This window comes from Vitis vinifera, chromosome 2 (genome assembly GCF_030704535.1).
Source record: "Vitis vinifera cultivar Pinot Noir 40024 chromosome 2, ASM3070453v1".
NCBI classification, from domain to species: Eukaryota; Viridiplantae; Streptophyta; class Magnoliopsida; order Vitales; family Vitaceae; genus Vitis; species Vitis vinifera.
In genome coordinates, this window is record NC_081806.1 from 18,336,967 (window position 1) to 18,364,772 (window position 27,806).

At 34.3% G+C, this 27,806-nt stretch overlaps 2 protein-coding genes across 2 annotated transcripts; one reads left to right on the plus strand and one right to left on the minus strand.

Moving 5' to 3' along the window:
- Positions 1 to 1,704: 1,704 nt before the first annotated feature.
- On the plus strand, positions 1,705 to 13,502 carry LOC104882706 (cyclin-dependent kinase F-4). The gene is made up of 19 exons (XM_010666916.3): positions 1,705 to 1,988; positions 4,437 to 4,697; positions 4,775 to 4,820; positions 4,943 to 5,577; positions 5,659 to 5,737; positions 5,826 to 5,894; positions 5,972 to 6,061; positions 6,145 to 6,283; positions 7,486 to 7,588; positions 7,707 to 7,759; positions 7,864 to 7,930; positions 9,578 to 9,686; positions 10,542 to 10,607; positions 10,808 to 10,876; positions 11,007 to 11,070; positions 11,188 to 11,304; positions 12,195 to 12,226; positions 12,496 to 12,574; positions 12,827 to 13,502. Exons 4-19 carry the CDS (start codon positions 5,570 to 5,572, stop codon positions 13,039 to 13,041), a joined length of 1,359 nt encoding a protein of 452 aa, XP_010665218.1. The 5' UTR covers positions 1,705 to 1,988; positions 4,437 to 4,697; positions 4,775 to 4,820; positions 4,943 to 5,569; the 3' UTR covers positions 13,042 to 13,502.
- An 11,396-nt stretch (positions 13,503 to 24,898) lies between these two features.
- Positions 24,899 to 25,261, minus strand: LOC104877522 (uncharacterized). Its single transcript, XM_010645955.1, has one exon. It carries the CDS (start codon positions 25,259 to 25,261, stop codon positions 24,899 to 24,901), a length of 363 nt encoding a protein of 120 aa, XP_010644257.1.
- Positions 25,262 to 27,806: the final 2,545 nt, after the last annotated feature.

Here is a 27,806-nt window from a genome sequence, read left to right on the forward strand (position 1 = left end):
AAATACTTTCTAGGAAAGTATTTTCACTAAAAACACTTCAAACACACTTTTTTTTTTTTCCTTTTTATAACCGAAAAACTTTTTATGACCCAACCCTTAGAACTCTCCATGAGGACCCAAACTTTAGGATGCTTACCATTTTGCAACAACCAGCACTCATTAGTCATATGATTTGAATTCAAGATCATGTGCCCTTAGAACTCTCCATGAGGACCCAAACTTTAGGATACTTACCGTTTTGCAACAACCATCACTCATTAGTCATATGATTTGAAATCAAGATCATGTGCCACTTAGAGTATGTTTGAGAGTAATTATAGGAAGTATTTTTAATCTTTCTAATATTTGAAAAAATTTATATTTCAAGTATTAAAAATGTTAAAAATACTTTCTAGAATTACTACAAAACGTACTCTAAGAACGCATTTAATATTATTTTTTAAAAAATATTTTTATATTTTCTAACAATTTGAACAATAAAAATTTCAAATGTTACAAAGATTAGAAGTGCTTTCTAGAATTATTGTCAACAGACTTTTAATGGGACCACACTTCTTAGTGTTCACCTTGGTCAATTGGACTATCCTGGCAGGTAAACACACTCTTATTTTAAAAGGTTTTCTTGATTTTTTATTGTGATATTTAAAACTTTGTCAAACTCCCTATTTTATATATTTCTCCCAAAATAGGTTGAGATGTTTGAAGAATGACTCTTACTCGAATTGTTAGGGGGTTGTTTGTATTTTACTTAAACTTTTTATTTTAAGATTTAACTTTGTTACTACACTTAACCTAGTTTCTTATATAATTTGGGTGATTATTATCTTAAAAAAAACATTAAAATACATCAATCTGGTGCAATTTAGATGAGAATTCACTATAAATTAGGACAATAACTCAAATATGTTGTATTTTTGTTCATTTTTTTAATATTATTTTTCTAGAAAATTTTAGATTTAAATTTTTTCAAAAACAAAACCAATAATATAAAACTCATTTTATTAAATTAATAAAAAAATAAGCAAATAAAATTCTAAATCACAAATTGAAATTCTACCACTAAAGGGTAGTGAAGATTTTGCTTTGAAATTCTTGTTTGAGAAACCCATATACTCAATAATAGGAAAGGTTAAGAGGTTAAAGCTTAAAGATACCTAAACAAGGAATCATAATTAAACAAAATCAAATTTATAAATCTCTATAGATTTCTCATTGGAAAAATGAATTTACATTAGAAACAAGGAGCCTCTTTGGCCAAGTGTGATTTAAAAACGGGTTTTTGTTTTTAAAAATAGAAAATTGTTTTTAAAAATTTATGTATTTTGACATATATACTTAATAAAATAAATTTAGAATTTGTTTAATTAAAAAATTGATTTCTGCATTTTGTTCTTGAAAAAAAAAAAAAAAAAAAAATATATATATTTTAATTATTTTTACGTACTTTATGAGAATTGTTTTAAAAAATAAAATAAAAGATTAGTCATAAAAATTATTTTAAAAATATTAAAAATAAATTAAAAAGATTTTAAAATTTTGAATAAATTTTTATTTTACAAAATATGGTAAAATAATTTTCAAAAATAATTTTTAAAAATTGTTTTTATAGAATTGTTGCTGATCATGCACTTACTTTTTAAAATTGTTTTTATTTTTATTTATTTATTTTGTGAAATACTTCTGGAACATTCCTTTAGCGGCGGCCTCCATCGCACGAAACGTAAAATGGACAAGGGTAGGAGAACTGAGGAGAGAGAGGAGTATAAATATGAAATAAAAAGAAATAATCCTAAAATTAGGTAACTTCGTTCCCACGTGGAGACTACAAAGAAAGAAAACGAAGGGTCTTATTATTGGGAATTTTTCATTGCCAAAGAGAGAGGAGACACGAAGAGGAGAGAGAGAGAGAGGGGACTAGAGCGAGAGAGAGCTCTGGAGTCGACCTTTGCCCGCGCGCGGCGAGGGAGGTTATGCCGTTTTCCTTTCTGGTAATATGCCCTTTTTTTTGTCAGATCTGATTTGGTCTCCGTCGATTTCGTGACCTTCTTTTCTGAATTTGGATCCTTTTTCCGGGTCTTTTAGGGTTAGGGTTTGAGCTCTGGTTTCTTCGGATCTGGGTTGTGTTTTGGTGGTGTATTTGATGGGGGTTGGGTGGGGATTTTAGGAAGATTGTGAACAAAATCTGAAATCCGACCATGATGGTTTGGATTTTGGGGTTTTGATCATCTCTTATTGATTTGGTTTTCGGATTAGGGTTTGTGTTTTGCGGATGAATTGGGGGAAATTTGAAGAAAGAGGTTGAATAAAGCTTGGGAATCTGGCCTTGGTGGGTTGGATTTTAAGGGTTTTAATTTGATATGCTATCGATTTGTTTTTAGGAGTACGATTTGATGTTATTGGATCTGGTTTGTGTTTGGTTGATCAATTGGGGAACAAGTTTGAAGAAAGATTAAACGACATTTGGGAAATTAGGGGTTTTGATTTCATCTCTCATTGATTTGTTTTTAGGGTTGGGGCTTAGCTTGTATGGTATTTGATTTGGTTTGTGATTAGGGATGCATGTTTTGGGGCTGGATTGCCGTTGAATTCAACAAAAATTGGATCAGATTTTCTTATTATTATTATTTGATTTCGGCTTATTCTTTCTGCATTTGGATCCCCTTTTATGGTTTTTGGGTTTAAGATTTGGTATTTTTGGTTTACGGTTAAGATTTGGTTTGATGGATCTGCTTTGATCTGCGATTCAGTTTGTTTGTTATGGCGTTGAATTAAAAATAAATTTAAGAAAATACGGTCAATATTGGTGGTTTTGATTTGTTTTTTATTTTTTATTTATTTATTTTTTAAATTTAGATTTAGATGATGTATCACATGGGGTTTATTTTCTAATTTAGGATGTAATATGGAGTTATTAGTCTTCTTTGATTTTTACCACAATGTTGGCTTTTACGTTTAGGGTTTGATTTCGTGCATGTGATTTGTGCTTTGTTGATGCATTGGGGTAGAAATTTAAAGAAAAGTTGAATAAGATGTCAAATCCAGCCTGGTTGGTTTGGGTTTTAGGTTCTTTTCGTTTGCTTTTAGATTGTGTTTTCCAAGAAATTCAGGAATTGATTTTTAGGGTTTTTATTTTATTTTAATTTTTTTATATAGAAAGGAGGATTCTTTGGGGTTTATTTATTTTATTTATTTATTTTTATCTAAGTTGGATTATACATCTTTTGAGCTGATAATGTAATTAAGTTCGTCTCCTCCTTTGGGCATCTGTTAGTTTCTAGGGTTTGGCTTGTTCAGGAATTGATTTTTAGGGTTTTTGTTTTATTTTATTTTTTAGATAGAAAGGAGGATTCTTTGGGTTTTATTTATTTATTTATTTATTTTTATCTAAGTTGGATTATACATCTTTTGAGCTGATAATGTAATTAAGTTCATCTCCTCCTTCGGGCATCTGTTAGTTTCTAGGGTTTGGCTTGATGATCTGATGTGCAGTTTGGATTCTTTTACATGGTAGTGAATTGTTTTGAAATTGAAGAGAATTTTATTTTATTTTTTTAACAAGAAGAAAAGAACAGTTTGGAGATTGGATCGGATTGGTCTTTTTTGGTGTATTTGGGGAGAGTGAAACTGAAGGACCTTCCAAGAGGAAGAGTTGCCAGATCAAATTTTGAGGGATCTCTTTATTTGTTCAGTGATAGAGTTGCATCCCCTTTCACTACAGGGATTTTTTTTCAGGGTTAATGTCTGGCTTAATCTGATCTTCTAGTGTAAATTGGAAATCTGCGCTCTAAATTTTATAAACCTATTCTATATAAGTTGGAAAAGAGGACCTTTTTCCACTAGGAGCTGGCTCATAACTTTTAATTGAATGATCTAGTTTTTAGCTTATATCTAACTTTCTGCATATCCACAAACACAAATCATGTTCAGCTTTCCATATAACATGTTTCTGTAAAAGTAAATAATATTTATATGGTTTCTGATAAAAAACCTATAAAATAATATGGTTTCTGATAAAAGAAAGCATGTTTATATGGTTTTCTGGTAATAATTTGTTGGACAGAATTTAGGTGATGTGTCACAGTGTTGAAGCAGTTCTTGCAAGAAACTCTTTGGTGATTGACAGTGTTTATTATCACATGTTTCAAATATAAGTAACGCATATTTGCCTGGTTTAATTTAATTCTTGTACTGAATTATTTTCTGTACAAACCTAGTTTGTATCAATGATTAACTTTTTATGATGGTCATAGAGACTTTATACTGATATGGTTGCCTCTTTTCTGTGTAATCTTCTTATTGTGGGTTTTAGCATTTGTAATGTCTTGTCAACTAATAGTATTTCATCAGAACTTCAATTTGCTATATCTCTCAGCTTTTGTTTAGCTATCTATCTGATTATTTTGGTATGAGTTTGCTGACATTGTTTTTGCTGATAGGTATTGCGGGACTTAGATCTTGAGGACTTACTTTCCTTTCTTAAGACATGGAGCAAGTGTGCTTCTGGTCAACTTGCCACCAGTTTCGAGTTTTTTCATTCCAGGAAGTGCTCGACTGGCGGTTTCTCACCCTTGGAGATTTCCTTCTTGTTTCTTTTGTCAATTGCACTTAGTGCCCAGCTTTACTTAGATGATCAGCACAACAGGCCTAATGCGATTTTTTTCTGAGATAGATGTTGGATCTTTAGTGCAGTTCTCCAAGTAAGCCTTTTACTCCCTAACTTTTTTTGGGCCAGACCTTTCTTATCATCTTTCCTAACAGATTCTTTTGTTGGTAGTGCATTGTTGATACAACATCCATTCAGAATTTCTTGAGTTTCTGAGGTATACTATTTTTATGCTATCAAATCTTTTTTTTATAGGAATATTTATTGGTGTAATTACTTTATTCTTGTGAGAAAGAACTAACTCTTTTCCCATGTCTCTCTCTTCCCCTTCTACCACAGGGCCAAATTCTGCAAGTAAACAAATGAGAAGTTGCTTACTCAGTTGATAATTAGATAATCTGTTGCATTGGATCTGCAAAGACCTAGTAGTTCTTAGTTATTCCTTCATCATTGCTGCTGAAGGCTTACATTTAGAGGGTGAGACACAAATTGAACGGAAGATTCTGCAAGAAGTTTGAAGTAGTATAAATGTGATAATTCTTCTTAGTTCTTTGGTAGTGTTGGGCGACTGTATCTTGAACCGGAGATTCCTTCTTTGACCTAGAAGAGTCTTTCTGCGCTGATCCGTCTCTGAGTTGCTCACAGGATGTTCTGCACTCGATCTTTACTGCAATCTATGCATTGTTATTGTCGTCCAACAGTGGGTTTAATATGTTTTCTGAATAAGGCTCTGAAGCTTGTCCATCAAAAAAGTATTGGTGTCACTCTCTTGCACATTGTCCTCGAAAATTAATGGTGGATTCAGCTGGACCAGCCAGGAAGTTTGTTTATTTTCTGTAGGGGTTTTCTACGAGTTATCAACTGAAGGCATATGACGTACATTCATCTATGTGTTCTTCATTCTTTTCTTAAATAAGTCAAAAGAGCCGCAATCCGTTGAAATCTGTGCCTTGTGCTACAAGAAGAATGGATAAGTGAGTGGGCTTGTATGGAACTTGCTTGTTAATATTTGTATTTTAATGTGTTGATATGTCTGAGAGTTTTGGCCTCTACAGGTATACGATAATCAAGGAAGTTGGTGATGGGACTTTTGGAAGTGTTTGGCGAGCAATAAATAAGCAGACTGGTGAAGTTGTAAGCAGCATGTTCATAGTTTTTATTGCTTTGAAACTGAAGGAAATTGATTCTATATAAGTCAGGGTTTGTTCTTTTGTTTCAACAGGTTGCTATAAAAAAGATGAAGAGGAAATATTATTCCTGGGAAGAATGTTTAAATCTGAGAGAAGTCAAGGTAAAACAGTTTATACTTCTGCTCTTATTATTGCTATTTTATTTCTGTATATGGTTTTAAATTTTTTCTTTTTGCAGTCATTGAGAAAGATGAACCACCCAAACATTGTGAAGCTCAGGGAAGTCTTTAGGGAAAATGATATTTTGTACTTTGTGTTTGAATACATGGTATGTGATATCCCTATCAACTAGTAAATTGTTTTCATCAGTGCTTATTATTAAATATGATAAATGCCATTTGTCTGTTTCAGGAATGCAACCTTTACCAACTAATGAAAGATCGGTTGAAGCTTTTTTCGGAAACTGAAGTTCGAAATTGGTGCTTTCAAGTGTTCCAAGGTCTTGCTTACATGCACAGGCGTGGATATTTTCATCGCGACCTCAAGCCAGGTGACTGCTACTTTTGTGATTTTTGACCAAAATCATAGAAATGCATTTTTTGAGCAAGCACTACAATTCCAATTTAGTTGATGATTCATTTAGGGATGGATGATATTTATAAGATATCCATTGAAGATCCTCTGATGCATTGCCATTAATTTTTTTTGATAGGCTTTATAGTAGAGGCTCATTTTGCCATAAAAATTTCAATTCCCATGGGTAGCCATATTTTGCCATCATCTATTCCTGAGAAAGGGGATGCATCTTAGATGATATTTAAAAAAGATGCCTTTTTCTTTTAAAATAATTATTAATATTTTTTTCCCGCTTGCTTATTGGTGCTATTTCTATACTTTGTGTGTGCTTTGTTGCCCCTTTTCTGAGCGCTTTTAAAATAATTGCCTTTTTACCTATCAATAAAAAAAGGAGTCTTTTTTTCTGGGGTGGGTGGGGGGATAAACAATTTTTATGTGATATTCTTGAGAAGAATGAACTTTTAGGAAATTTAGGTCTTTATGTATTTGAGATATTTCTGTTTATTTTCCAAAAAAACAATCTAGCAACGCTATTTGCTTAGGTTCTGTAACTCATAAAACATTTGAGTAGCATTTGGTTTTCTTCCAATTCTTTGATTGCCTGAACACTTGACAATGAAAGTGAAGGGCCTCACCCAGTATGATGAAAGTTTTAAAGATGACTCCATCATTATTCTGCTCCTTTCTCCTTGCTCTCTGTCTTATTATTTTTATTTTAAATTTAAGTTAAATTATCCTATGTTGGGTGATGGGATTTTCATTTCTGATTTTGTATATTGAGTCATCTTCTAGTCTTCTCTCTCTCTCTCTCTCTCTCTCTGTATATATTTGTTTTGTTGTTATGATTCAAATTGTTTGGGGTTGGGTGGGTGAGTGTTAGGGGTTGTATGCCCTGATTTTAATCTTGCATTAACTTGAGCTTTATATAATAGGTATAATTCATAAAGTGATATGAAATCTTCTTCTTCTTCGCTTCACTTGATCAAAAAAATGTAGAGTCGGTTATTTAATAAAGCGGACAGGAAAAAATTTATGTTTGCCTTTGCTCTTTTAATTTTAATGTTTACTTTGTTTTGTATTTATATGTGGGTTATAGTTTCTCAAATATGCATCTTCCATTCTGATTAAAAAAATGCATCTTCCATAAAAATTCCTTCCTTGTATGTTTCTTTTCAGAGAACTTGTTGGTTACAAAAGATGTAATAAAAATTGCTGATTTTGGTCTTGCTCGGGAGATCAATTCTCAACCACCATACACGGAATATGTCTCTACACGCTGGTACGTGTTTTTGGGTTACTTGTTTGTCCCCTTTATTAATGTGTTGCGTCCTTCAAATTTCAATCTCCCTGATATTATTTGGTTGTATTTTGTTATCACTAAAATATGGACATGGCAGGTATCGAGCTCCAGAGGTGCTGCTTCAATCATCCACATATGGTTCTGCAGTTGGTCAGTATATAGTTGGAAAGAGACTGAAATTTTATGAAGTTTGAAAAAATATCCATATTTTTGTCTGTAGACACTGAAATTTTATTTCCATTTTTTCCCTCCAGATATGTGGGCAATGGGTGCTATCATGGCTGAATTGTTTACTCTCCGTCCTCTCTTTCCAGGATCGAGGTAAATGTTTTTTTCCCCTTTCCTTCTAGGTATTGGTTTTTCCCTTTTGCTTTTACTAGTTATGGTGTATGTTGCACGTGGTTAATTTTACATAATTGAAAATAAAATTAATATTTCAAGAGGTTGGTTTTTAATTTCAAAAATCATAATGCAAGTGAATTTAATATGTAATTCAGGAAATCAATGTATAGGACTCGGTAGAATATGGTATTAGTTCTTAAAACATATATCTATTAATTATGGTTCTTAAACATGTATCTACTAGATATATTCACATTTCTTGTGTACCCAATAGGAGTTAGTTATTAATGTGACATCTTATTTTGTGCTAATTTTGATAAAACTATTGATTAATTTGGATAGTAGAAAGTGGTGGTTTTATATCAAAGGAAAAAAAAAATAAAAATTTGTATTTCTTACCTAACAACCACCAGGGATTTCTGATAGTTTTTTTACAATAAGAAAAATTTAAATTTATTATTTTTTCCAGCTTTTAACTAATTTGTCTCTTTTCTAGTTTACCAATGTAAGGTGACAATTGAAATTAGTTATTGAGTTTGCTTAAATATGGGAGCCCCTCTAAGTGTGTGCAGGCAAAAATTTTCTTTTCTTTTATGTTGCAATTCCTAAGATTTCATCTGCTCATTCTCTTTTCTTGGCCGTTATAATGTATTTCCTCCATAATGGCATCTTGAGCAATTATGCCTAACATGTAGTCATATAATTATTTATAAGGGTTTTCTTTTAGGGATTGGCTAAATCAATAAATATATTTTTTTATAGGATCTAAATCAATTAATATTGTGATTAAATAGTGGAGGTGCATTCTCAATTTGATAATCTGGCATTGCAGTAGCAATTTAGCCCTTCCAATATTGAGATGACAGGATACCTTGAGGAGGTTTAACTTGATTGAAAAGCATGGCAGACAGAGGCGAGAGTATACCGAGGGTGATAGTACGGCAAGGATTACAAGGAACTATCTGGACTGTCTTTCAAGTCATTAACCTGTTCAGACATGTCCCATTGGATTAGCGGTAGATCCTACCACTAAACCGAGACCTTGAAGCCACCTCACCTTATGAGCAAGGGCAATGATTTACAACAATTTGACCGTGGAAAATTTGACATAGGGTCTTAGTAATTTCTAAAAATTTTCATAGATATAGATATGCAGGTTGGTTGGTAACAATTCAAATTAACTTGCTTAAGAAATGCAGAAGCTGGTCCTCAGTTACATATTTTTGTGAGTTTGCCTCAACAGACACTGTTTCTCCTGCACTTTCTTCTTGATGTAAAACTAAACAAAAAAAATAGCTTGAAAAATGGTGGACTATGTATCATATCTAGACAATTTATTAATCCTTATACACAAATTTAATATTAGTATGTTGAAAATTTGCTTTGATAGGCATATCATATAGAAAGAGTGTTTTAGGCAGATATATATTATGAACCTTCTCTTGGCACTTTTTGGCGACTGTTGTATACATGATGTGTACCTTGTTGCACCCTTTTTTGGCGCTTTTCAATACAATTGCTTCTTATCTATCAAAAAAAACAAAAAAAAAAAAGTATGAACCTTCTTATCATTTTGCTATTCACCTACTGTTGGAATTAATTTTCTCTCTTTCTTTATTGGTGCAGTGAAGCAGATGAAATTTACAAAATATGCAGTGTTATGGGCAGTCCAACTTGGAATTCATGGGCTGAGGGACTTAAACTTGCTAATGCTATCAACTACCAATTCCCACAGGTAAGTTCTGTGTATTGTATATGCATTTTTGCATATGCCATGCATGTGTCCAAGTGGATGTCAAGTTCTCATTTGGTTTACCGGAGATATGTTTTGTAGGGATGATGAGAAAAGCATATTTTTTGAAAACCTTAAAAATGTACAAGTGGTTGAGACCATGATGATGAGGTATTGATGTTTGAGTTAAGTTCTCATTTGGTTTACCAGAGATATGCTTTGTGGGGATGATGAGAAAAACATATTTTTTGAAAAACTTAAATATGTACAAGTGCTTGAAACCGTGATGATGAGGTATTAATGTTCGAGTTTGCAAGTCTGAATACCTTCTATAGATGTGAACATGTTTGCTTTTCTGCAATCCATGTGCCATTTGCATTCTATATTTGCATGCATCTAAGGATGCCTTGTTTGACTTTGACCTCCTTTCCTTTCTATTCTTGTCTACTTTGACATGTTTGAGCCATGGCCATTTTTTTCCCTTTTTTTTTTTTGTTTTTTTTTGTTTTTTTTTTGTTTTTTTTTTTTGTTTTTTTTGTTTTTGGTTTTACCTCTTTCACTTCCTTCAAGAGAGAATCATCTTGGGCATATTACTTGAGAACCAGCTATGGTGTTTTGTGCTTATGCTTGCACCATAGCTATTTTGAGGTAACATTGAGACAGAATGGAACTGTGGTAACAAAAGAGGAGTGCCCCTCAAAAGTCTTTTTGCCTTAACCGAGCTAGGTCCTTGGCATAGGTGCACCTTTAATAAGAACCAATAAAGATTTTCATATGTGAATCACTACCTTTGTAATATTGAACAGTTGATAGCTCCATTCAATTCTATTAATTTTGCCGTTAATTTCATGGTTGCAGTTTTCTAGTATTCATCTCTCTGTATTGATACCATCTGCAAGTGAGGATGCAATCAGCCTTATTACTGTAAGCATCAGTAACTCTGTTTCCTTCATCCTTTTTTTCCTCACATATTTTCCAAACTTATTTCTGTTTCACTCTTAACTATAAACTGATGCTGGTTATTGTGTTGTGTGTGTGCTGGGGGGCAAGGGCTGCAAAAGGGAGTGTATTGTGTGCTGTGTTATTAGTAGCTTTTATTTATTTTTTGTTTTTTAAACATGCAGTCACTTTGTTCATGGGATCCCTGCAAGAGGCCAACAGCCTTGGAGGCTCTTCAGCATCCTTTCTTCCAGGTATTCTTTTTGGGAATTTATTCAATGATATAGTGTCCGATCTAGCAATATGCATTGTTGCCTTTCTCTGAGTTTAGGATGTGGTGATAGCCAGTTATTTGACTAATTTACACTGTTCTTTTTGTGGCAGAGTTGCTTTTATGTCCCACCATCCCTTCGTCCTCGAACTGCTGTGACTAGGACACCCCCATCTGGTTTGTGTCTTTTTCTGTACCACCAATGTTTGATGCACTTTGGATGATGAAATGCTTTTGGTTTTCCAGTTTCTGGATGAGATGTGTGAATATGAATTTTTTTCCTTAACCTTGCAGGTGAAACAAAGGGAGCTTTGGATCAGAAATCTGGTAGGAGGTATTCTAGGGCAACATCTAATTCCAAGCCCACAAGCAATTATTCTTCTGCAAAACCACATGCTGCTTTTGTCACAGGTAGTGTGTCATTTTGATATTTAAATTTTATAGCTGATATACTTAAGATTGGATTTGATACCCCTTTTAGTTCTATTGCTAAATGACGATGTGATCTTGAATTTAATGATATCTTTGAGTGTAGTGTCTTTTTGATGTTGCCACAAGTCTGAAATATGGAATTGGCTATAGTAGTAGTTTATCTTAGCTGATATTTCCTACAGTTTTTTTCTTTTTCAACGTTGGAAGTGTCTCCAAATCTCTGTATCACCCCAATAATTGTTTTGTCATCTGATGTGTTCATCATAACTCTTCATTTGATTAGATCTCACCCCCTCCTTATGCATACCATACATGGCCATATCTTATTGTTCTGACATCATTCCCTGTCCATGTATACTCTTTTCTTAGTAAGGAAAAAAGAAACAGTAATTTGGAACTCCATATGGATATGGAAGATCTGGATCACTGATCCTCTTGATATCATGCGGACATGACTAGTTTGGAGGGAGTCTAATCCCATGGTGGCTTGGTGTGGATCCAAGAAGTTAAGGTCTTTAGATCAAGTTTTTGATTAGGTGTGACCTGATCCCGTGTGCATGTGCAGGAGTGTGTGAATTTCTTATTTCCCTTTTGTTTAAAGCTACAATTGTATAAGTTGTCCACTAGATCTTTTTAGATAGATGGGGAAAGGGACGGTTGTAGGGTTTTATTTGTTGTTGGGCACCAGGACTCTGATATTGGAAATGGTTCACAAAAAGGTTTATGGTTGTCTATGCCATAAACAATGCCAGATTCCACCACAGCTTAAAGAAGAATGCAGTTGTTTCAATATTTGTTGACATGCTTTCTTTTTGATGTAATATGCTACTTAATAGATGATGCTAATTTTATTCCAAAAATTCTTACAGGTGTTCAACGCAAGCTGGAAATGAATAATCAGGTGAGTCTCCCTTTAGACGAGGACAATACTAAAAGGAAAATTTCCTTTTCCTTTGTCCATATGATACATATTCAAGATGTGAAGGCCCGCCTATATTTTTAGAAAATCATTGTAGTTTCTAACCAAAAGCAATGACCTCTGCAACTGACTTATGTTTTTATAATAATTATTAAGGCCTTTTAAGATATATATGAATGATCTAGTTTCTATTTGTCCTGAATATTCTCTTCACCAATCTTTGACTTTGGTTTTTGATATGTTGAGCACAGGATGTTTATAAGAATGATAAATCCTTGAAGAGCTCTCCTAAGCAGCCAAGATATCGACCACCAGCAAGGAACAGCCCAAGTAAGCTCCTTGACTGCTTTATTGGGTTCATGCAAATGTAGTTGTTGGATGACATTTTAGAAACGCATTACGCCTTAATTTTCCTTGTCCTGTTAAAGACCTTCAATAGAATTCTCTACCATGAGAAGGAAGAGGGATAAAATAGTAAATGTCCTAGCTCCTGCATGCATTCACAATGTTTTTGTATAAACAAGTAAAATCCAGTGCAATTGCCTTCATAACTAACTTGAAAAAAAATGTTAAATGTTGCAGCTTCCATTTATGCGGATAGGACTAAGCGTGAAGTTTCAGATGCAGCTGAGAAGCTGGCAAACATGACGGTTGGTTCTGGTAGGAATGGAATGAGGCAATCTCTGCCAGCTCCTATGAAGGCTGGAGGATGGCATGGCCAATCTGACTCTTTTCTTGGCCGGTCCCAAGAGCTTCGACCAGGCAGAGCTGCCTATACGAGGAAAGTTGCTGGATAAGGAGAGGGGAGGGGGGGAAGTGAAGGGCCTCCTCTGAATGGGGCCTAATAGTGGGTTCAGCTTGGTGATTGTGGGGGGTGCTCATGGGAATGCTCCGGTTCAAGCTTTCTAAAAGCTGAGACCCTAGGTACTTTGTCCTATCGATTCGGTGTGTTTGATGCGGGGTTGACTACAATTATAAGTATGCCTAGTTTATGCATAAAAAAGTTTGCGGGTTGCGCTTTGGATATTATGGATAATATAATGCAGTGCTTGTACTACTACTGGCCTGGTGTGTATGGTGGGTGGTGATGCCCCCAATATATATATATATATAACAGTGCTTGATAAAGGTGGATTTGGAGTTGGAATTAAGTTGGTTCTCCTGACTGGACTGATGTAATAAGAAGATAACACCTTACTTATTCAGTCTCTGGTTGTCTTTGGTTCCAGTTATTAATACACTATTGGATTGAGACTTATGCTTGAGTTGTCCTAATTATTGTATGGTTGAATTCTATATATTATCTTTGGTAGCAACTGTTTTCCCTTGTCCATGTGATTATGCTAAGAATAAAGCTTGAAGTTGAACCTCCATCTCTACAATGAACATTAGAGAGGATACCATTGTTTTTATCCTCCAACAAATCATGTTTACCTTTCATGGCATGGGAGCTAGGATCTTGCTATTCATTATAAGGATTTTTATTTAGTGACTACTTTCATCCTACAGAAGTCTCAGGATAAGTAATGTCTCATTTGAACCTATCCAATTTCTACAAAATTCTCATGAAGCCATCCCAACACTTAAGAATTGGAGTCTTCAAAAGGAAGGGTGGATCCTTATGTCGAAGAAAATACAAACTAAATGTGCATAAAAAACTACTAACACAACTAATAATAAAAAAAAGTATGAGATGGTGGAAAGGTACAAAAGAAGAAATATAGTCCAAAGGAGAAAGAAGTTACGTTTAATTTCAATGACCAACTCAAGCAAAAGCTCATAATTCCTATTTCATGGCAAAGTCATTCCATGATAAATATATGATAATAGTTCATTTTCAAGCATGTTATAAAATACATGATGAAAAAAGATTTTCCCATAGAAAAGATGAAAGTCCAAAGAGAAATACTTAATCCTAATATGAAGACTTATTCCTTACTCCAAGACTCATAACCTTTGTTGTTGGATTTTCTTGTAATTAAGTATTGAGTGGAGAGTTAAAATCTTACCATGCGTTTCACTCAGTGAAGAGAGTTAATATCTTACCATGCCTCTCACATGGTGAGTGAACTTGAGTTCTCTATGAATGGGCTTTCTTTTAACTCCTTAATGAGGAAGGCTAGAAGGCTATTGATGCGATCGTATTTGACTTCATGATAATGGAAAACATGCCTTTAAGTGCTTTATATGTGATGTCATTAAAGTTAGAACATAATACATGTTATTAATTAAGATGACCACTATGGGAGTGTTCCTTCTACTCTATCAACGTTTCAAATACTTACTAGATGATTCATTAATAGTAGATAGGTAATTTCTTAGTTGTATGTCATCTAATTATTATTGGTTTTAAATTTTGGTTGATGAACACCCTATAAATTTATTTTATTTATATAATTTATTTTTTAGATAGATTTTAGATAAAAAGATAATATATAAATGTATTTAGAGTGCATTTGATAGTGATTTTAAAAAATGTTTTTAGTATTTTTTATATTTAAAAAATTTTATTGTTCAAGTATTAGAAATGTCAAAAACACTTTATAGAATCACTATCAAACGCATTTGTAATAATGGTGCCATACCAGAAATTTGAAACCAACGAACCTGAAGGTGCGAGGGAAATTAACCCTTAATCTCTATACATGTATGGGTGTCCGCCCTTTGCACCGATCAACACTGCTACGCGAAGATGAAGCTAGCTCCCCACGAACGCTTCAACGTGTTAGTAGCTAAATGCATGGCTATTAAAGGCAACTTGGACTCGCAATTTCCAACGTCAACCTCTTCATGTCCATGCAATCATAAGAGTTATGCCAATAAGAATAACAATCTTTAATTCTTTCTTGTTTTTTATTTTCTTTTCTTTCTTCAAGTTGGCAAAAAATCCATTCATTTGCAAGGTATCGCACCTTGAATAACAATAATAGCATTAGTCAGTGATTGAAACCACGGTCAGTATGTTACTAGGCTAAAGGGTCGTGTTTGGCTGGTGAGAAAGTGTAGGGAATTGGAGGGAACAAAATATTTGAATAATGCATGGTCTCAAATTTTGGGGTTCATGAAAAGGATAAATTGTTTGGTTCTGTTTTCTTTGTTTCTCAGCTACCAAATTGGGGAGGGTGTAAATTGCTGTTCTCATGAACCTTGTTGTTTGATTTTTGATTTTTTCACTTCTTTCTTCAGAGGAAGGTGGAAGATGTGAAAGAAAATCTCAAACCTTTTGTTAACTGAGGGACGACTACTTCTTGATTTTATTCTGCCACTAGAATCAAACTCTTCAGTGATCAAAATCCCAAACCTTAAAATCTAAATAAAACCCAATCTTTTTCTTTTTCTTTTTCCTTTTCCTTTTTCTTTTCCTTCATTTTTTTTCATCTGCTTGATCAGACCACAGCAAGATTAAGTATGTGAAGAATGATTTGTTTGATTTCCGATTGACTTCTCAGAATCTGTAGAGTCACTCCTACCAAAAATCTATATATGGACCAAGAAGGTGCCGTCCCTCATCCTTGAAGCAATTCTCTTCAGCAGATGGAAAAAGGTTTGAGATTTTCTTCCACATCTTCAACCTTTCTCTGTACAAATAAGAATGTTACTGGGTATAGCAATTGTCATTAAACAAATTATCTTATTCTTGAAGAACCCCAAAATTGAGACCATACAGTATTCAAAGATTTTGGTTCCTTCCCTTTCCTACATTTCTTCACCAAACAAACATAATGACTAGCCGGGTTTAAGCATTGACATGAAGCTATCATTGTAATTCATACCAAGAATCCAAGAAATGCATGCATTCAGCGTATGAAAGATTATGAAAAGAAAAGAAAAGAAAAGAAAAGAAAAAACAAGGAATTGAAATTGTTCTTATTATTGGCGTACCCTTTACGATTGCATGGACGTGCAGAGGTCGAAGTCGGAAATTGCGAAACTCCAACTGGTTTTCATGGGCCATGCATTCATCTGCTACCACGTAGAAGTGTTCGTGGAAATCTTCATCTTGCTGTTCCCGTGGCAGTGGTGATGGGTGCACAGGATGGAAATCCGTCTTCTCGGTGAACTTGGTGTGTTTGGTTCTCGAGAAAAATTACAGTACAAAATCACTTTGGGGGTTTGACGGTTATATATATGGGCATAGTCGGCAGGAAACCGAAATTCAGACCCTGAGTTTGGCTTCTCTGTTGTGAGTCTTTTGTTGAAGATTGCAGTGACCAACAAAACATTGCCACGTGCACAATTTTTTAAAATCAAAATTGTACTTGACAAAGTGTGTTAAAAGCATATAATATGCTTCTTAGAGGAAAAAAAAATTACATTCTTAGGGAGTAATTTATCAATTGGTTGCAACTAATGTTTCTCATGTGTGAAGTGATTTAGTGGTTTAGTTTCATTAATGTTAATAACATAACATATTATCAAAAATGTAAATTAAAAATATTATAAGTGGTGTTATACTTAATTTTATAGTATGTTTGACAGTGATTTTACGAAGCGTTTTTAACATATTTAATACTTGAAAGATAAAAATTTTGAAGCATTAGAAATATTAAAAACACTTTTTAAAATCATTATTAAACATACTCTTAGTGTGTTTGACAATAATTTTTGAAAGCATTTATAGTATTTCTAATATTTAAAAGGAAGTCCGTTTCATAGATGATACTTTTCCAATATTTTTAATAGTTAAAAAAATTTATCATTCAAGTGTTAAAAGAATTATAAATGTTTTTTAATATTACTTTCAAATGCATTATTAAAATAGTTCTTTTTCCTATTTTATATAGCTAGGAAGATAACTATTTGCTACTTTATATTTAGCCTATACTTCAAGACAGGATGTTTCAATATTTTTTGTGAAAATTTCACATTTGATCAAAATTTTAAAACATTTTGAAAGAAATTGAAAAACTAGTTATAATGCTTTATAAAGAACTATTTGATTCTCTCAAAAAAGCTTTAGTAAGAATGTTGTCATTAAAGATATTTCTACGTTACAATTTCTTATACAAACCTTTTTATTATTCACTAATAAAAATAATTAGTTTCTTTTTAAGTATTTAAAATGATATTTAGATGCAAAAAGAAAAAAAGTCAGCATTCAACATAATTTTTTATTATTATTTTTTTGTAGATAGTAGTAATATTTTGCTATCTCATATTAAAGAGCAATTCTTTCAAGTGTTTATACTTTGAACTTTAGCTTTACATGATCATTGTTATGCCATATACACTTGAGATTACTATCGATTACAATCTCAGTCTCCTCTTGATACCCAATTAAGAATACACTTGGGTTTGCCTTAATAAATAAAAAACAAATAGTAGGAAGGAGATATGAAATTAAATCAATCTATTTAATTAGAAATTACACTAAAATAAGATTCTAAAAAAAAAAAACACTTTCTATTGTAGAAAATATTTGAAATTCATTACGGCCAAGACAACTCTCCTCTTATTCTCATTTAGAAGAGACTGATTTAAATATTAAGATAAACCCTATATAAGGATCATTTAAAAAATATAATAATTTGTGTTTCAGCTTTGAAAGTTGGTCGATTGATATATTAGTCTAAAACTATTTTGGATGCAGATGATTTATCTACCCCTCCATGAGAATGATAAAATATTTTGCTAATTTGATTAATTCAAAATTACTCTTAAATACCATTTAATTAAAAAAAATACAGAAATTTTAGAACGTAGATGATCAATTTTTGCACTCATCCACAATATCAAAACTGTTATATAAAATAGAAAAAAGAAATAAAGTAAATTAAATATTAGAACCACTTATTATAACATTTTTAATTTACTTTAATACAATTTGTCATATACAATTTTGATTTAAAAAAATTGTGGACGTGGCAATATTTGGTTGGTCACTGCAATCTTCAACAGAAGACTCACAAGTATAGAGAAGCCAAACTTAGGATAACTAGTGAGAGAGAGAGAGAAGATGGATTTCCATCCTTTGCATTGATCCCCCGAACAGTTCATGGTGGTAGCGGCTGAATGCATGGCCATTAAAGACAACTTGGAGTATCGCAATTTCCAACTTCAACCTCTTCAGGCCCATGCAATCGTAAGGGTTACGCCAATAAGAAGAATCTTCAGTTCTTTCTTGATTTTTCTTTTCTTTTCTTTCTTCGTAATCTTTCTGATACTGAATCCATTCATTTCTTGGTTTCTTGGTATACTGCTTTATTCACCCATCTCTTAAGTTGGGAGAAAATCCATCCTTTTGTACGGTATCTCACCATGAATAACAATCAATAAGTTACAAGGCTAGGGTCGTGTTTGGTTGGTAAGAAAGTGTAGGGAATCGGGGGAACCAAATATTTGTATACAGCTGCATGGTCTCAAATTGTGGGGTTCAAGAAAAAGAAAGCATGTTTGGTTCTGTTTTCTTTGTTTCTCAGCAACCAAATGGGGGAGGGTGAAAATTGCTGTTGTCATGAATCTTGTTGTTTGATTCTTTTCTCTTTTTTTCTTCCCACTTCTTTCTTCAGAGAAAGGGTTCAAGAAGATGTGAAAGAACATGTCAAACCTTTTGTTAACTACTGTTGCTTCACGGATGAGGGACGACACCTTCTTGGCCCATGGATTCTTGGTAAGATTAATCCTACAAATTGTTGTGTCAAATACTCCCCTGGGACTTCTATTGCTTTGAGCGTTGCAAACCAAGAAAATATACTCTGTAATTTTCTTTTATTTATTTTTCGTTTCTCAGCAACCAAATGGACATCGCAGGAGGGTCGACTTCAATGCATGAAGGAGCCAGCGGCAAAGTACGAAGGGGAGGTGGCCATGAGCTCAAAAGCAACATAGCCAATCCAGTTGTCCTGGTGCACCACCACCAGGTCTTCCACCAGCACCTCCATCTATTCATCCTCCTTATCCTATCATTCGTGTGTCTAAACCTGTACCAACACCATACACTGGGGAAAGCCACCACCATATCATCCTCCTTTTTCCATATCGTGTGCCTTTGTTTTTAAGCTGAAATGATTGAAGAAAAAAAATTTGAAGTTAATAAATTTTTTTTATGTTCTACCTCAAACTTATTACACTTTTTTTATTATTCTACATGAAGATTAAATAATTTCAAATTACATAAATTTTTTACTAATTTTAATTATATTTATTTATTTATTTTTACTATTTTTTTATAATAAAATCAAACCTGAAAAAAAAAATTTCTTAACATCTTTTTTCTTTCTTAATTTTTGAGAATCCAACATAGTTTTAAGTTATTTTTAGTTGAAAAATGATTTTCTCATATTTGATTTTATTATAAAAAATATAAATGAAAGTGCTCTAGTATGGTGGTGGCACGCATAGGCTTTCCCCTAGTCTATGGCCTAGTTGGAGGTTTAGATGTATGACTAGGTGGTCGTGCACCCAAACCACTAGGTGGTCATGGTGCTTTTGAGTTCATAGTCTACTCCCATTTGTATTGTTGGGAAGTTTAAGGCAAATCTAGAGAATCAGCTGGTACTAGTAAAGATTGCATTACGATAATAACAACCTCTCGATAATAATAAAATTCAATAAGAACAAACACTTGAAAACAGGTAAAAAGATTTCAATGATAATAACGAACTTTCAATAAATAAATAAAAAACTTGAAAACAGGCTTGCTAACTTGATGGCTGTGATGAAAGAGCAGGCCTTCAATTCATCAAACCGCAACACTTGATCTTGCCCCGCTTGCTGCTTGCATCGAAAACTACGTTCACTCAATCCTTCAGGTAGGATTCTTTTATAAACATTGAGAAGGTAGAAGATTGACATAGACTGTAGGCCTTTCATTGAAGTTGAATTCACTTTGTTGATGCAAAATTTTATTTTGATTAGTTTGATATTACTGTAGAGGAAATTAATTTCACTAAAAATAATCTTGTATCTTCGAGACCAATCCAAAAACTGAAGAGCATAAAGTCGACTTTAAGAATATTTGTAACAAAATTACCAACCTAAATTAGCCAGTCTAACTAACATGAGACAAATACAAGACTGGTTTTCAGTAAACTTCGTTGGATACATTTTATGACTTCTTGCTATAATTTTTGGTGTTTGATTTGTGAGTTTGAAGAATTTGAAGAAAAATATGAAGAATTTGAAGACAAACTATGGAGGAACACCTCAATTCATTCTATGATTTTTTTTTTTTTTTTTTTTTTTTTTTTTTTACAATGAATGAAAGCATAAATAAATAGCCTACAGATATGAGACAATTCCGGAATGGAATTTTCCTTACATGGAAAGTGAATAAACTCTTACATGGAAAGTGAATAAACTACTCTTACATGGAAAGTGAATAAACTACTCTTACATGGAAAGTGAATAAACTACCTTGCTAGAATTACTCCTAAATCAATTATAATAAAGGTTGTACATTACACTAATTAGGGAAGTAAACAGAGGATGCTGGCTTGATTTCCAACAGAGTTTGTAGTATTATGTATGCTAGCTTTGCTGAGCTACATTTCCTGGAAGAAACTGGACAAATGCATTAAAGAAAAAGAAAATGCATTTTGAATTATTAATTAATGTACTGCTGTGCCATGGGCAGCTCCTTGGAAAATCAAGCTCTTGGCCTAAGCATGCACCGTCTGCAGTGGGCCACCAGGCCAGATATACGTTTGGTTGTTGAAACAACTGGTGTTGTCGGCTCTAAATTAATCTGGTGGCATCATTCATATGGTGTTTACTCTGATTTTGATAGGTATGCTGCCACTAAACACTCAACACCGCACCTTCGCACTCTCCTCTTTTTCAAATTAGACAGTGGAAGTTTTGGGATGCCACAAGTTCATTTTATTAGCAAATGTTTCAAACTGCTTAGAGTGCTAGATTTTGAAGGCATAGAAATTGGAAGCCTGCCCAGCTCATTTGGGAAACTTACTCATTTAAGGTATTTGGGCTTAAGGGGAACTGGCTTAGAAACTCTTCCAACATCTATAGGCAATTTAAGGAGTTTGCAGACAATGGATACAAGCTGTCTCAAGTAACTACCCGATGTGATTGGAGAATGGAAAATCTAAGGCATCTTTCCTTGGATGGAAGAAGGGATGATATGCTCCTGCGGATTGAAACTCTTCAAAATCTCAGGACATTGTCAGGCATAAGGGTCAATAAGTGGAAATGAAATGACTCGAGCATGTCAACATGCCTTCAGAAATTGAAGATAGAAGGAAATTTTGTCTCCGAAGGAGTTGAGTTCTCGCACTCCATCGCCCAGCTCGGACAATCTTCAATCCTTGTATCTTAAGGCATCAGATGCCCCCAGGATTCCACACCTAGTCATGAATTCATGGTTCCATCTCTTTAAGCTGGAAATGAAGGGCCGTATACGCAAACTACCTGATGTACTTTAGTTCCCACCATGTCTCGCCAATCTGACTTTAGAAGCCTCAGGTCTCGACCATGATGGTGTGGCCACCTTGGAGAAGCTGCCAAATTTGTTAACTCTTAGATTAAAGGAGGAGTAGTACCTTGGAGAGGAAATGGAAGTATCTGCAAATGGATTTCCTCAACTCAAGATATTTCTGTTTTTGAGCTAACTCGATTGAAGAGGTTGAATATAAAGAAGGGTGGCATGCCAAAGATAATGCATTTGGAGTTTTATACAACCCTTTTTGGACTTACAAATACGTAGGCGGCTCAAACGCGAGACTTTCCACCAAACCAAGGTCTGATATTAGGTTAAATTACCAATTTTTCTATGAAGTTCAACATGCATATCATGTTAACGGCTTAAAAAATTATCCTTTTTTTCATTATATTTATATTCATGAGTGGTCAAAATTTGTATTGTTGTAACCATGGGTATGTTTTGATCAATCTTACGATTATAGGCTAATTTGATTGTGTTACTTGATTATTATAACTTTATGAGTTGTCTAATTATGTGCTATTACGTATTCCTTGTTTATTTTCACTTGCTTGTATATATACCCGTACCCTTTAAAATGTAAAAAAAAAAAAAAATAAAAAATATATTTTTCACTATATAAATATATTCTTCTTATTCTATTGATAAAATATTATTGTGGACCCTGCATTTCGGCTCATGCGTTTTCCACTCGATAGTGAACTCGATTTTTATTTGAAAAATTGATTTTATTTATTGTTTGAAAATGACTTGGAGTCGTCACTTATTTTTGTTTTATTTTTAAAAGGGTAAACAAAATAAGAAAGAAAACCCTAAGTGTGACTCCTTATTTTGGAAAAAGTGGTCTGTGAAAAACCGGATCGAGTTCGAGGGTCAAGTTACTTATCGGGAAGGTACGGTAAAGACCATAACACCCCTCTAAGTCCCTAAAGTCAGGTCTCTACTAATAAAATGAAGCTGACGTAGCGATCAATAAGAAAATCAACGGATACTCAAATCGACCGTGCACATATGGGAATTAGAACATGCATAGAGAATGACCAGAATGAGAGTGGATGCATACTTGTGCCACGAATGAGCAATGCGCTATCATAAAAATAGAGTCAGTGTATAATAAAGAGCACAAAACATATCACAGGCGTCACCAAATAAAAATTAAAAATTGTTCAAGGGAAAACTGGATTTTTGAAATTTATTTTGAAAATTGGAGTCTTAGGGATTATTTGAAAATTGAAGTGTAAATAACTTTTTTGAAAATTGAATATAACTGAAATTGAGAAAATAAACTGATTTTTTTTTTGTAAGTAAATAAATTGAAATCATTAATTCAAAATCATTTTTAGATAAAATCCTTTGAAATTTCTTTAAAACCTTTTTTTTAATATCTTTTATTTATTTAATTCAATCAATCATTTTGCATAATTCTCTTATTATTTATTTTATGTACTTTTGTAATTAGATTTCATCATTGTTTTTGTGCATATTAACTTTCACCATGACTTGTATATTGATTATTTTTCTTGGTGTCCATAATTAATTAATTAATCGCCACAATTTCTCAATTCGTTTAGTAAAGGCCGTACGTATACAGACTTAGAGGGGTGTCACAGCTCACCACCGTACCTTCCCAATAAGTAACCTGACCCCCGGACCCAGATTTGGTTTTTTATAGACTCGTTTTTTCCTTCAGGAGTCACACTTAGGGTTTTCTTTCTTATTTGGTTTTTCCCTTAAAAAAAATAAAACAAAAATAAGTGGCGACTCCAAGTCTTTTTCTAAAAATTAAATTTTCATCAAATAAAATAAAATGCGAGTTTCGCCATCAAGTGGGAACGTATCAAGCAAAATGCGGGATCTACAATTATTTTTTTTTCTCTTGAATATCTCTATTTAAAGGACTATGGGGAGTTATGTAATTAAAGATATCAATAAAAAATCTTCTAGCTAGCATTGTATATTTCCTCCATTTTTCCATAAAGACAACAAGAATCCTAAAACATGCATCTACTTTCCTAAGTTTTTAATAATAGTTTTAAAAAAAATGATCTCCAATGTATTACAGAATAAAACTTTGTTTGATAATTTGAAATATTTTTTACCTGTTTTCTATATTTTAAAATATATAGTTAAAATAATTTTTAGTTTCAATGATTTTCTATTTTATATAATTATTTGCTAAAAACAACTTTCCAAAAAAAGAAATGAAAATAACATTAAATAACTAAATGACATTTTCTAAAAACGCTTTATTTTTTACTTTTAAAAACACAAATTATCTTATTATGGACCCCGCATTTCAGCTCAATGCGTTTCCCACTCGATGGCGAGCTCGATTTTTATTTGAAAAATTATGATTTTTATTTATTAAAAAAATGACTTGGAGTCGCCACTTATTTTGTTTTATTTTTAAAGGGTAAACAAAATAAGAAAGAAAAACCCTAAGTGTGACTCCTTATTGTGGAAAAGGTGGTTTGTGAAAAACCGGATCGGGTTCGGGGGTCAGGTTACTTATCGGGAAGGTACGGTACGGACCGTAGCATCCCTCTATGTCCCTAAAGTCGGGTCTCTACTGATAGGATGAAGCTGACGTGGCAGTCAATAAGAAAATCAATAAACACTCAAATCGATCATGCACAATATGAGAAGCAAAGCATGTATAAAGAATGAGCAAAATATGAATAGATGCGTACCTGGGCGGCAATCACGAATGCGCTATCATGAAACATGGTTAGTGAACAATGAAAATATATAATTAAGCGCATATAAAGGAATAGAGTAAAACAATCATGCATGGCAAATAAATCAATCAATCAATCAATCGATTAGTCATGAAATCAAGTATGTAGGGCCCCCACCAAGGCCCGTTTATTTTAGCATGAATTAATTTCGTAAATTCCATTAATTGGAATTACAAAATTTAATCCTTACTTATTTTAAAACATTTTAAAAATCAAAGAAAGTTCAAAAATGGCTTGCCGGAAAGAAAAATGGCGGCCAAATTTTATTGAAAATGGGATTTTGGTACCTAAAACTATAAAGATGAGAGATTTGATGATTTGAATTCGTTTTAAAAAAAAAACAGAAGTTGGAAAAACATCTGAAGACGAGGTTTAGGAAACTATTTTTGAAATCAAAGGAAAACAATTTTGAGGGGGTGGCACGTGATTCAAAAAAGTGGCCATGCAAAAGGTAGCCTTACAGTGAGAATGGGTGCTTGAATAGTCTCTTGATTAGGCAATGGCATTGTGAGGCTCTGCTTATCTTTGGGATCCCACGGCTATCACCATTCTAACAGCCTTCATGCTTGGGGTAAAGGGTATTGTAGTGGCTCTACAAACTCCTTTGTCGTGGCAGATATCAATGAAGCTAACCTCGATGGCCTGATTCTTCACACAGATCTCACCCTCATTTGATTCTCTTATTTCGGCATCTTCCCACGTCAGGATCTCAAGACCATCAAGTTCATGAACCTTGAAGGCTCTTACCATGATTGCAGCTGCTGACTTTGGGCATGAGCCTGGGAAAAGCGCATTTGAGGATTGGGATGTGGGTATGGAGGATTGGCTTATGAGGGCCTGGTGAATGAGAGTGCGAGTGATGGATGAAGGAAATGGGTTCATAGGGCGATGGAAGAAATGAGTTTGGTGACTGAATAGAAGATAGAGATGGGAGGTGGGGTGACGGGCAGGACGATAGGTTAGATGGAGGGAGGTTTGGTGAATGAAAATCAATCGGGAAGTATGGAGAGTGAGTATCAGGATAGATTCAGCAGGCATGAATATAGTGGAGAGAGAAAAGGTAGGGACAGGTTAGGTAGTAGACGAGTGGTGATGTGGTCAGGTCTGCATGGTAGATGGAGAAGAAAAACGTAAAAGGGTTGATGGGAATGAGTATAGAAATGATGGCACGACTTGCATGTGAAAGTGAGAAAAAGGCTATGGGTAGGTATAAGACGTAAAAGATAGGTGCGAAATGATCAACAAGAAACCTGCACCATTCGGCATTGCAACATCCTTATTCCTATGCCCATTTGGATGTTTGCTCCTTTGCATGAACAGCTCGTTTGAAACCTCCATAAGAGCAATTGAGAGACAGAGATTACTTTACCTTACCATCATCAAATCTATGATCCTCACCACCCTCTGAAAACCCTCCTCATCCCACTATTCATTTTTACCTGGATGTCCTGCCACACTAAAACATGCTTCCCATGTTTGGGAAAAACACGCTGTGCATGTTTCCCATCTCAGAGAACGTTTCATGGATACTACCACAGAACGTGACAAAAGGATCCATGCGAGGCACTCACTGGTGTGTCATGCTTCCATGACGGTTCACTAGTACCTAAGTATGCTAGTCAGTGGCGATGACAACCCATGAGAGTGCCGGTTTAGGACCATACAACTCAATTTGATCTTTCCCTGTGCTTTAGTCTTAGTTGTCAACAAGCTAACTTGCGACATCTTCCTTGCTATCTCGGATGCATAGACGGGAAACAAGAGGAACTGTCAGACCAACTCCAAATCCACCCAATAACCTTGCCAAATATAGAACATAAACGTCGAGAGACCATAATTTTTCAAGGCCACTAAGGGAATAAAGAACAGATAAGAATTGTCAACATTGGATGCCGTCCGAGCCAATTTGCTATAGGTCCAGAGGAAAGTTATGGTAGCAGTGACTCCAATCAAGGACATGCCTGTAATCAATCCTTCTACAGTTGGTTCCATTTGTGAATAAACCTTTTTTTTTTTCTTTTTTTTTTCTTTTTTTTTTTTTATGTAAAGAAGAGCCCCTGCAATAGTTCTTTAACTGGCACTACCGTCAACACACAGTCAAATGATCAAACCTCAAGATGTATAACAGCACCAAACCAAATATTTCAACCCAGAATCCTCACCCACCGAGGACATATTCTTTGTAATCCCTTGTTCCCATAGGCGAAGATGAGAGAAATAACGTGCCCTAGGAGCAGGTACCAGAGGCAGGGGAAGGTGGGGAAACAGAGCACAAAATAGGATGAATAAATAAAGAGAACCTCAGAAGATTCACTTCATGAATTGTCAATGAACCTTCCGAGCAGGTGGGAAAATCACATCAAATGCTATTACAGACATGATTCTTGGACATTTCATAACCACAATAGGATCTGAGCAAGTTAAAAATGGACAAATCCACACAAAAGCAGAGATATAATGCAACAAACAAGTTGGTGCCCTTCAATATCCACCCCAATCAACATAATGCTAAAGAAATCACTAGCAAGCTGAGGAATAATAGTAAAAAAAAAAATGAGAGGTAAGAGGAATGTCATGTCCATACCTGGGTTCTTCAAACAAAGAAAAACCAATCTTCAGCTCTTTTCGATGAATCTCTTTCCCTCTCTACCACAACTTACCTCCTAAGAAAATTCAAAATCTCTGGTTTTCTCCTCCCCTACTCTCTCATACGCTCCTCTGCTTAAAACCTCCTCTTCCTTAGCAGCCTGCTCACTGCAAAATCAGCACCCTCTCTCCAGAAACATGCTCCATTTTTCTTAGTTTCTCTCCCTCAACTCTCAAGCTCTCCTATCCTCCTCTAAACTCCTCTCGGCAGCACCTCCCTCATAAATAAAAAAAAACTCTCTCTCTCTAAAATATCTCTAACGACCGAGCCTCTGTCCCCACTACCCTGCAGCTGCCAGCTTCTACTCCCCCCTCATGCAGCTGGAAACCTTCCCATAACAGAATATACGCTCCCCTGATTCTAGGATGTTCTTCACTTTCCAGGTGCCTTCCTCTAATTGGTCCATCAATTCCACGATTTTGATCCCATATTGACTAATCCGGGAGTGACACGTGGCCATGCAAGATGGTGACACTTGGCCACAGCTAGCTACAAGAAAGAAAACGTGAGAAGAATGATAGCTCCCCAAAATGGGGGTCTACAAATGTGCCCCTCTTTGGTAGAGTTCACAAGTGTAAGGAACATGAACACTAGAGTGAAAAGCAAGTGTGAATAGTGAGTGGAATGAAGTGAACTCTACCGAAGAACAAAGGAGACCCCCACAGGGACACTAGCAAAACACGAATTCGCTCAGGTTGACAGACTAACACAAAGGCTCTGATCCTAAAACAAAATGATGTCTCAAAATGCCTCTGCAGCCACACTAGGGATCCAAGCTCC